The 12,297-nt window shown below is 41.6% G+C and overlaps 1 protein-coding gene across 4 annotated transcripts in view; it reads left to right on the forward strand.

The window, feature by feature from the left end:
* The window catches only part of LOC126334690 (zinc finger protein ubi-d4), a 229,701-nt gene that overhangs the window by 25,275 nt on the left and 192,129 nt on the right, over positions 1–12,297 (forward strand). For all 4 annotated transcript variants that reach the window (XM_049997177.1, XM_049997179.1, XM_049997180.1 and 1 more), the window contains exon 2: positions 7,845–7,954. In XM_049997177.1, coding sequence (XP_049853134.1) covers positions 7,845–7,954 — 110 coding nt within the window. The remainder of the gene's footprint in view (positions 1–7,844; positions 7,955–12,297) is intronic.

The following is a 12,297-nucleotide window of genomic DNA, read 5'->3' on the forward strand; positions in this document are numbered from 1 at the left end:
GTGGAAGTTTACTTCAGAGACGGCACCAAAACCATACCGACCAAAGTGGACTGAAGAAAGAAAGAAGGCCTTTGGGGAGAAAATGAAGAAATATTGGCAAAACAAGAAGAACCTAAAGAAATATTGATAAATCACCTGCTTATCGTTCTCCTATGGGGACATTCGCTATTAATAATAATAATAATAATAATAATAATAATAATAATAATAATAATAATGGTCAGCATGTGGCCATATTTACAAAGTAATTGGCAATGTGAATGTAAAGTTACTTGTTCCACTTAATTTAGATTTATCATGCAAATGATTGTGTAATATGAAATTAATTAGAAATTGAGTTTCATACAAAATGGTTTACTCAGGATTAAGTATAGAGTGTAAGCTAAAAGTGGGTGCTGAATACTTTTTCCGACCTCTAGGTTTCTCAGTGGGATACATTGAATACTTAACCTCATTTCATTTTTACATACTTTTCACTCATACCATACTACATGGGAGTGGTAGCAGCCACCCCATAATTGATTGCAAAAAATGACACAAAACCAAAATTATTGCAGAACTGTTCTAATAACATTATTGGAAAATCACATAAAACAGATAGTTTTGAAACCTATCAATGACACAAATATGTGTATTAGCTTTAGGGGTGACAGACTTGTGATCCTCTTTGAGGTTATCCTGTGCTGACCATTGTGGTGTTATAGAAGAATTTTGTTGATTAGATGGATAGCTTTAATAACTAATCAAATTGGGGGAGCAGAGCTATGTGGCACAACTTAACTAAACATGGAAATAGGTTGATAGGACACATCCTGAACATCATTGAATTGGTAATTTGGTAAAGGGGGGGGGGGGGGGAGGATTGTTGGATGGTCAGTGTATAGTTTGCCTAGGTGGACCAAGATTTAAGTGGATGTAGGATGCTTATAGGAAAAGACTTGCACGAGATAGACCAGCCTGGAGAGCTGCATCAAACCAATCTTCATACTGAAGACTACACCAAAAATTATTTCTAAATTTTTGACAGTTGTTTGATACATAATCCCCCACAGTTCTCGTATAAGACCATTTTTTTTTTTTAAAGAGACAGAATTTGGGTTTAATATTAACCAGCATTTTTTTACATTACCATTATTCTATTGTGTCTCCATCATGTTCTACAGACTTATACAAGTGTTGTGTTGTTAGCATGTATTCCCTGTTAGCAAAATTCTTTCCTGCGATTGTAGCCCTGTTTTCACTTCATGAATTATGTTCTTATCTTCAAAGCGTGTCCTGTGTTGAGATTCCTTAAGAGATGCAAACAGATGTCCCCGGAGGCTGATCAGAAAGCCTCCCCGGTGCGTCTGACAAACCGGTTTCAGGCACTGTCTCTGGCTGAGCCAGATGCAGCTGCCTGCCCTGTTTCAGAGGATCATTCTCAGCCTTCAAGGTCCGGGCAATCGCAGAGGGTGGGCTTACTGGTAGTTGGGAGCTCCAATGTTAGGCGCGTAATGGGGCCCCTTAGGGATACGGCGGCTAAGGAGGGGAAGAAATCCAGTGTGCACTCCGTGTGCATTCCGGGAGGAGTCATTCCTGATGTGGAAAGGGTCCTTCCGGATGCCATGAAGAGCACAGGGTGCAGCCAACTGCAGGTGGTGGCACATGTTGGCACTAATGACGTGTGTCGCTTTGGATCTGAGGAAATTCTCTGTGGATTCCAGCGGCTATCTGATTTGGTGAAGGCTGCTGGTCTTGTTTACGAGATGAAGGCAGAGCTCACCATCTGCAGCATCGTTGACAGAACCGACTGCAGAGCCGGGTGGAGTGTCTGAATCAGAGGCTCAGACGGTTTTGCGACCTTGTTGGCTGCAGATTCCTTGACTTGCGCCATAGGGTGGTGGGGTTTCGGGTTCCGCTGAATAGGTCAGGAGTTCACTACACTCAGCTGGCGGCTACACGGGTAGCAAAGGCTGTGTGGCGTGGACTGGGCGGTTTTTTAGGTTAGAAGGCCTCGGGAAAGTACGGGGTGGGCTGCAATGTCAAAGGGTGCATGGCAATTACAGGACGTGCTTGGATCAAGGAACAGTTGGAATTATAGTTGTAAATTGTTGTAGTTGCGCTGGAAAAGTCCCTGAGCTTCAAGCACTAATAGAAAGCACAGAAGCCGAAATCGTTATAGGTACAGAAAGCTGGCTGAAGCCTGAAATAAGTTCTGCAGAAATTTTTACGAAGTCTCAGACGGTGTTCAGGAAAGATAGATTAGGCAGAATTGGTGGTGGAGTGTTTGTGTCTGTCAGTAGTGGTTTATCTTGTAGTGAAGTCGAAGTAGATACTCCGTGCGAATTGGTATGGGTGGAGGTTATACTTAACAGCCGAATTAAGTTAATAATTGGCTCCTTCTACCGACCCCCAGACTCCGATGATACAGTTGCGGAACAGTTCAGAGAAAGTTTGAGTCTCGTAACAAATAAATACCCCACTCATACGGTTATAGTTGGTGGGGACTTCAACCTACCCTCGGTATGTTGGCAAAAATACTTGTTCAAAACCGGTGGTAGGCAGAAAACATCTTCCGAGATTGTCCTAAATGCTTTCTCCGAAAATTATTTCGAGCAGTTAGTCCACGAACCCACGCGAATTGTAAATGGTTGCGAAAACACACTTGACCTCTTAGCCACAAACAATCCAGAGCTGATAGAGAGCATCATGACTGATACAGGGATTAGTGATCACAAGGTCGTTGTAGCTAGGCTCAATACCATTTCTTCCAAATCCACCAGAAACAAACGCAAAATAATTTTATTTAAAAAAGCGGATAAAGTGTCACTAGAAGCCTTCCTAAAAGACAATTTCCATTCCTTCCGAACTGACTATGCGAATGTAGACGAGATGTGGCTCAAATTCAAAGATATAGTAGCAACAGCAATTGAGATATTCATACCTCATAAATTGGTAAGAGATGGAACGGATCCCCCGTGGTACACGAAAAAGGTCTGAACGCTGTTGCAGAGGCAACGGAAAAAGCATGCGAAGTTCAGAAGAACGCGAAATCCCGAAGATGGGCTAAAACTTACAGACGCGCGAAATTTGGCACGTACTTCGATGCGAGATGCCTTTAATAGGTTCCACAACAAAACATTGTCTCGAAATTTGGTAGAAAATCCTAAGAAATTCTGGTCGTATGTAAAGTACACAAGCGGCAAGACGCAGTCAATACCTTCGCTGCGCAGTGCCGATGGTACTGTTATCGACGACTGTGCCGCTAAAGCGGAGTTATTGAACGCAGTTTTCCGAAATTCCTTCACCAGGGAAGACGAATGGAATATTCCAGAATTTGAAACACGAACATCTGCTAGCATGAGTTTCTTAGAAGTAGATACCTTAGGGGTTGCGAAGCAACTCAAATCGCTTGATACAGGCAAGTCTTCAGGTCCAGATTGTATACCGATTAGGTTCCTTTCAGATTACGCTGATACTATAGCTCCCTACTTAGCACTCATATACAACCGCTCGCTCACCGATAGATCTGTACCTACAGATTGGAAAATTGCGCAGGTCGCACCAGTGTTCAAGAAGGGTAGTAGGAGTAATCCATTTAACTACAGACCTATATCATTGACGTCGGTCTGCAGTAGGGTTTTGGAGCATATACTGTATTCAGTCATTATGAATCACCTTGAAGGGAACGATCTATTGACACATAATCAGCATGGCTTCAGAAAACATCGCTCTTGTGCAACACAGCTAGCTCTTTATTCGCACGAATTAATGGCCGCTATCGACAGGGGATCTCAAGTTGATTCCGTATTTCTAGATTTCCGGAAAGCTTTTGACACCGTTCCTCACAAGCGACTTCTAATCAAGCTGCGGAGGTATGGGGTATCGTCTCAGTTGTGCGACTGGATTCGTGATTTCCTGTCAGGAAGGTCGCAGTTCGTAGTAATAGACGGCAAATCATCGAGTAAAACTGAAGTGATATCAGGTGTTCCCCAGGGAAGCGTCCTGGGACCTCTGCTGTTCCTGATCTATATAAATGACCTGGGTGACAATCTGAGCAGTTCTCTTAGATTGTTCGCAGATGATGCTGTAATTTACCGTCTAGTAAGGTCATCCGAAGACCAGTATCAGTTGCAAAGCGATTTAGAAAAGATTGCTGTATGGTGTGTCAGGTGGCAGTTGATGCTAAATAACGAAAAGTGTGAGATGATCCACATGAGTTCCAAAAGAAATCCGTTGGAATTCGATTACTCGATAAATAGTACAATTCTCAAGGCTGTCAATTCAACTAAGTACCTGGGTGTTAAAATTACAAACAACTTCAGTTGGAAGGACCACATAGATAATATTGTCGGGAAGGCGAGCCAAAGGTTGCGTTTCATTGGCAGGACACTTAGAAGATGCAACAAGTCCACTAAAGAGACAGCTTACACTACACTCATTCGTCCTCTGTTAGAATATTGCTGCGCGGTGTCGGATCCTTACCAGGTGGGATTGACGGAGGGCATCGAAAGGGTGCAAAAAAGGGCAGCTCGTTTTGTATTATCACGTTATAGGGGAGAGAGTGTGGCAGATACGATACACGAGTTGGGATGGAAGTCATTACAGCATAGACGTTTTTCGTCGCGGCGAGACCTTTTTACGAAATTTCAGTCACCAACTTTCTCTTCCGAATGCGAAAATATTTTGTTGAGCCCAACCTACATAGGTAGGAATGATCATCAAAATAAAATAAGAGAAATCAGAGCTCGAACAGAAAGGATTAGGTGTTCGTTTTTCCCGCTTGCTGTTCGGGAGTGGAATAGTAGAGGGATAGTATGATTGTGGTTCGCTGAACCCTCTGCCAAGCACTTAAATGTGAATTGCAGAGTAGTCATGTAGATGTACATGTGGATGTAGATGGAAATCTGAAGGTGCCAGGTCTGCGCTATACGGTGGCCAATCAAGGAGTTCAGTTTCTGCGCTTCCTGACACTTTATCTCTCGTTACCCATTGCACAACAGTATTCCTATCAATTGCATTATTACTGTACACTGCACTCAAAATTATATGGATTTTCATCAAGATTTCTTTTTACACACCCATTTCAATTACAGCACCTTGTTTGTAATGCATGTCTTGTGTGGCTGTTATCTTGATGGTTCATTCTGCCATGTGTTAAAAACTTTTTACATACTTCAAATTTGATGTTCATTTGCATGTATGTGAAGTTTTGAACAATATATATTAATATATATTAAAAACAAAGATTCCAAGACTTACCAAGCGGGAAAGCGCCGGTAGATAGGCACAATGAATAAAACACACACACACAGAATTTCGAGCTTTCACAACCGGTGGCTGCTTCGTCAGGAAAGAGGGAAGGAAAAGGAAAGATGAAAGGATGTGGGTTTTAAGGGAGAGGGTAAGGAGTCATTCCAATTCCGGGAGCGGAAAGACTTACCTTAGGGGGAAAGAAGGATAGGTATATATTCGCGCGCGCGCACACACACACACACACACACACACACACACACACACACACACACACACACACACACACATCCATACATACATACACAGACACATCCGTCCACATCAAACCCACCAACAAGCAACAGTACCTCCATTATGACAGCTGCCACCCATTCCATATCAAACGGTCCCTTCCCTACAGCCTAGGCCTTCGTGGCAAATGAATCTGCTCCAGTCCTGAATCCCTGGACCATTACACCAACAACCTGAAAACAGCTTTCGCATCCCGCAACTACCCTTCCGACCTGGTACAGAAGCAGATAACCAGAGCCACTTCCTCATCCCCTCAAACCCAGAACCTCTCACAGAAGAGCACCAAAAGTGCCCCACTTGCAACCGCCCCCGGTGTAAAACCTGTCCTATGCACCCTCCCACCACCACCACCTACTCCAGTCCTGTAACCTGGAAGGTGTACATGATCAAAGGCAGAGCCATGTGTGAAAGCACCCACGTGATTTACCAACTGACCTGCCTACACTCTGACGCTTTCTATGTGGGAATGACCAGCAACAAACTGTCCATTCGCATGAATGGACACAGGCAGACAGTATTTGTTGGTAATGAGGATCACCCTGAGGCTAAACATGCCTTGGTGCACGGCCAGCACATCTTGGCACAGTGTTACACCATCAGAGTTATCTGGATACTTCCCACCAACACCAACCTATCCGAACTCTGGAGATGGGAACTTGCCCTTCAATATATGTTCTCTTCTCATTATCCACCATGTCTCAATCTCCGCTAATTTTTAAGTTGCCGCCACTCATACCTCACCTGTCATTCAACATCATCTTTGCCTCCACACTTCCGCCTTGACTTACATCTCTGCCCATACTCTTTGCCTTTAAATATGTCTGCTTGTGTCTGTGTATGTATGGATGTGTGTGTGTGTGTGTGTGTGTGTGTGTGTGTGTGTGTGTGTGTGTGTGTGTGTAACTATCCTGATGGCTGCTTGTGTGTGTGTGTGTGTGTGTGTGTGCGCGCGCGAGTATATACCTATCCTTTTTTCCCCCCTAATGTAAGTCTTTCCGCTCCCAGGATTGGAATGACTCCTTACCCTCTCCCTTAAAACCCACATCCTTTCATCTTTCCTTTTCCTTCCCTCTTTCCTGACGAAGCAGCCGCCGGTTGCGAAAGCTCGAAATTCTGTGTGTGTGTTTTATTCATTGTGCCTATCTACCGGCGCTTTCCCGCTTGGTATGGTAAGTCTTGGAATCTTTGTTTTTAATATATTTTTCCCATGTGGAAGTTTCTTTCTATATATATGTAGAGAAAAGAAAAGGGATGTTATTTATTGAAAATCCTGTGTGAAATGATTTAAACAGAGAGCAGGCCATTAATTACTTTCTACCTGAACAAACTCATAGATATTCATTTCACTTTTCCTCACAGTGTGTTACTAACCTTAAACACCATTCTGAAAAGCTTATTTGTTTATAGAGTAAACTTACTGCTGATCTTCAGTGCTATGCCTTTTTTCATGGTATCTATGATTTTCTTCACAAATAGATTGCACACTTCTAGAGAAAACTGAAATTGTGATTGTGAGAAGCCTTTGTTTGCAAAATATATGTATTTTAATTAACACTCTCTCTTGTTGATATTTTATATACACTTTGCTGATAAAATAAGAAATATAAAAATGATGCTGTATAACTGAAAGCTTTTGAATGAAAGGTGTTTAATAAAGCACCAACATATGACAATGTTTGCATTTATATGCATTAAGAGAGACTTGGTATTCAGTTGCACCAAGTGCAAATATAGTCAAAGTCGTCATGCTTTTCATTACAATTATAAGACAGTACTTTCTCGTAGACAACAGTACTGTCAGCAGGTACTCTGATTGTGCTGCAGAACTTTCTTAATGAATCATGTATCTATATTTACAATGCTGGTGGACATATTATGATTTGCTTGTCACACTTCCTCTGTTAACATCAATTGTGCTGAACATTGATTGCTCATTATAAATGTATTAGGTTCTATGAGTAAATTTCTTGAATTATGAGTGTTTTAGAACATGCAGCTGATAATATCTTTAATAGCAGTCAACAAATTCATTATCTTTCAGAAATCTAAGAATGCAGAATATACCTGTTCAGTTGCATCTAATATTTGAAAGATGTCACATATGAAGAAAACAAACTTTGTTTCTCATTAGTGATTGTTTTCTGAATCTATACTGATTCTTAGAGAAAAGTTGTTTGTCTTTGGAAAGTAGTACTTAGCTGCTAAAGCAATTATTATTTTGTGTCTGAGTTTCTGTTTCCCAAATTCATGTTAGCTACTTTGTAACGAAACTGATGCTTTAATTATTAGTGAATTTTCACCTTATATCTTTTTTGCAGCTTCTTCAATGATGCCACTTACAGAGAAACAATTGAGAATTCGGCAACTTATAATACACGCTTGTGTATCGAAAGAAGACTGCGAATGCCATTTCTTGATTCTCAAACAGGTAATTCTAACTGATCACTACTTATAATATTGCAATATTAATAAACCACATACTAGTCCTGAGCAAGTGGGATATGCATCATCACTAACATAGTTGAGGTGGTGTGTGTGTGTGTGTGTGTGTGTGTGTGTGTGTGTGTGTGTGTGTGTGTTTTGGCAATGTAATACACTGGACAGGCAAAGTAAGTCTTGGTGATGACTAGTATTTATGCAATCAGAATTTGATCCACAAGAGGGGAGATACATAGATTGTGTTTCCCAATAACTGGACTTTGGTTTATATTCCAAACTTCTGTCCAGTGCCTGTTAAAAAAATGAGACAGTGTAGTTAATAATTCATCAAATGCAGGTGTCCAGTTCATTGCTGCCATTTGTAATGAGAGGAATACATGTTGAAATTATGTGCACATAAGAACACAGGAAGTAGAGCAGTGGCTAATAGTGATGAACACTGTGCTATGTGGGGTGCTGGCCTTAGGGGAAAGAACAGATGGAAGTGCTGTGCAGAGCAGAGACAGAACACACAGGTGACACTACATCTTTCTCTCTGTGCAGTACATGTCACACACCCATCTTCTGACTAGCACACCACTCTGGCACCTAGATGGCAAGCAGTAATATCATACAACACTATTATATCTCTTAGGTGGTTAACTTGAAACTGATTTGAAAGTGGAGTTAAGTAAACTGGCCGCATTTTAATGTCTTTGCACTCTTTGAAATGGAATTCCAGTCCAGAGTGACAGGAAGGGTATTATTGACATATATACATTATAATGGCCTTTTTGGTTTCTTGGGTTCATAAAGTGACTTCCTGTGTATAATATTTAATTATTGTTGATAACTTTAATAATTGTTTATACTCAAACCTTCCACCATGTCCTTTATTATTGTTTGTGAGATGTTTTAATTTATTTCCATCCATGGCACCATACTGCATAGTATTTTACACATATTACACAGTGGGTGCAGTTAAAAATTTACACACACATCCATGATCCAACAGTCTACAGTTTCTCAGACAGATTGAACTTTGGGCACTAAGACATACGTAGCACTTCAAGAAGTAACACATTGAGCAAATACTTTAAAAGATGACGACTTGTGGGATAGTGCACACATGTGGGAAATATAAAAATTTGAAAGCTTACTGAGCAATTATGAAGTGAATCCCTTATTAGTGACCTGTGAAAACTTGAGTCCTTGAATGGCAGTTGCTGAGGATAACAAATAGTATGGGATGAAGTTTAGGAATTGTTAAAGTCACTTTTTGATCATCAGTGGTACACATACCCTTTGTGGAGCTCTTGATCTCTGTACTTTAGATTGAACCACAAAAAGAAAAGAAGTTTCATACCTAAAGTGTATGGGATCAACACTCAACTGACAAGATCACCTTATTAGCAGCGGCAGCAACTGTTAGTAAAATAAGGCATCAGATACAAACATCTCACCTGTAAGCATGATTTTGATTCCTATCATGAAGAAATTCACAGTTATGCTTAACAAAGAGTTGCACACAGTATTTTTTATTATTTATTTATTTATTTACTTATTTTTGCTACAACTGAATTCAGTGCACAATATCTGTCATCAGTTTGATGTTATGTCAGTTAACATTGTTCCCACATCACCTCATAATTCCATGAAGATATTTTGCAAAAATATAATGTACGTTTAACAAGTTGATTTAGTTGGAAATTGTAGAAAATTATAAATGAGTGATATGTAGTGAGAAACTTTAAAAACACAACAATTTTATTTTTTGGCATTGGCAGGTTCAGCTTACGGATAACAAGCCGAATTTAAGGTATCCATATGCACAGTGACATTTTAAGAAGTTAAAAATTAGGAAGTTTATTCCATTCCATTTAGCAGTAGAAAGAACTTCATGATCAATCACAATGCAATTGAAGAAACAAAGCGGCATAAAAATGGAAGGTTTACTCTGTGCATATAACTCAGAACAATTAAGGAGCAATGTGAAAATTTGAAGCTACCCTGAATGAATTTCTTTTCCAATAATCCATTCCCCCCTGCAGACCCGGGGGTTAGAATAGGTCTGAGGTATTCCTGCCCGTCGTAAGAGGTGACTAAAAGGAGTCTCGCACCTTTTGACCTTTATGTGATGGCCCCCTGTAGGGTTTGACCTCCATTTTTCAAAATTTTCCCAAAGAGCGAGCCAATTGGGTAAAGACGCCTTACATGGTGCATTACGCATTGAGATGTTGAGTCCACTTTCTCGTTGTGGCATTGCAGTCCGGCTCACCCTCCATCTCTTGAGTGAGGACCTCTTCCTGGGTGTGATATCCTCCGCCCACTATGCAGTGTCATTTTTTGTGCTGACAGTGACGGTTGAATTCTTCGCATCTCATAACCAGTACGGTAGTCAGTTTGTTGTGGAGAGGCCACCCTGTTGGTTGTAGCCCCCTGACTACACAGGGATCACTCTGCTGATGCCTGCACCATTAACTCCCCACGAAAGCCAAGGCATAGATGCCTGTCACCCTGGGGCATCGGGACACCCGGTAATGGCCATCCTTCCAGGTGGCCTTTGCTGTGGCTGGATGGCACCTGTGGGGAGGGCCCCTGGTCGGAGTGGGTGGCATCAGGGCCGATGATGTGCGCCGCATCATAACTTGCTGGTGATCAAAGGTCAACAGTCTCTAAGCATTCGAAGTCTCAGTGCAATGCAAGGAAGTATGATCCTAAATTGTTCCCCTCCTTGGCCACTCCATGGGAGGAATGCCAGGACAACGATGGCAGCAAACCTTATTCACCCTGGTACCTCATATGTATGAGAGCTGATGGGGACTCCTTTGTTTTGACGAAGACTCAGTTTTTAGAGGACAAGATTGAGGAGATGGAGGTCTTGTCCAAAATACGGTCAGAGTCAGTCTTGATAAAAACAGCATCCTATGCCCAGTCATCGGCATTACTCGCTTGTGACAAGCTGGGGGATGTTTCCGTTACCATCATAAGAGCATAAATATGGTCCAGGGTATTATATCTCACAGTGATCTTCTTTTGCAGTCTGATGACTTGCTGCGCCCAACTTAGAGTGGCGAGGAGTTCAGCACGTCCATCGGGGTCTGAGGGATAATCAGTTTGTCACCAGTGCCTTCATCTTGGCCTCCGAGGGTGACACATTACCTGAGAGAGTCAAAGTGATGGTCTACTGCTGTGATATCAAGCCATATATCCCTCCCCCAATGCAGTGCTTTAAGTGTTGGAATTTTGGACTTATGTCTTCCCACTGTACTTCCCACAATCACATGTCGAAATTGTGGATGTCCATCCCATCCCGGTACTCCATGTGCCCCGCCTCCCATCTGTGTCAACTGCGGAGAGCATCATTCCCCTTGCTCACCGGACTGCAGGATTTTACAACAAGAAAGTAAAGTCATGTAATACAAGACCCTGGACAAACTGACCTACACTGAGGCCAAGAAGAAATTTGAGCGCCTATATCCTGTGGCTATGACCTCTTCTTATGCAACCACTACGAGAACAGTTGTAGCCCAATCAGTTCTGCGAGCTCCAGTGGGCTCTCAGAGCCGAAAGACTACACCTGTCCCCCTTTGGTACAACAAACATATTAGGAAGTTGCTGAGAAAGCAGAGAATTTTGCACAGTTGTTTTAAACGTAGTCACTGCCCCGTTGACAAACAGAAATTATGTGAAATGAAAGCAGCTGTTAAATGGTCAATGAGGGATTCTTTTAACGAATTTGAAAGCAATATTTTATCTCCAAAAAAAAATTGGTCGTGTGTAAAATCTATAAACACTACAAATAATTCAATACCTTCTCTTGCTGACAGTACAGGTAATGTAATGGATGATGATAAACAGAAGGCCAAAATTCTAAACCTAGCTTTCAAAAACTCGTTTATGGTATAGGACTGCAGCACCATTCCCTCTTTCAATTATTGAAGAAACACAAGGATGGCTGACATAGTGTTTAGTGTATCTGGGATTGTAAAACAGTTAAGATCCCAAGGTGCCAGGAAGGCATCTGGCTCAGACGGTATCCCCATAAGATTATATATTGACTATGCTACAAATATAGCACCATTCTTATCCATCACCTGTCGGAGATAATCGGAACAGCGGAAAGTTCCACGGGACTGGAAGAAGGCCCCGGTCATAGCAATCTATAAAAAGGACAGAAAATCTGATGCACATAATTACCGGCCAATTTCACTGTCATGAATTTGTTGTAGAATCATGGGAAATATTTTGTGTTCAGACTTAATGACCTTTCAAGACTCTGAGAAGCTCATGTGCAGAAACCAGCACGGTTTTAGGAAACAGAGTCATGCAAGACAGAGCTGGGCCTCAATG

Source organism: Schistocerca gregaria, chromosome 2 (genome assembly GCF_023897955.1).
Source record: "Schistocerca gregaria isolate iqSchGreg1 chromosome 2, iqSchGreg1.2, whole genome shotgun sequence".
NCBI lineage: Eukaryota > Metazoa > Arthropoda > Insecta > Orthoptera > Acrididae > Schistocerca > Schistocerca gregaria.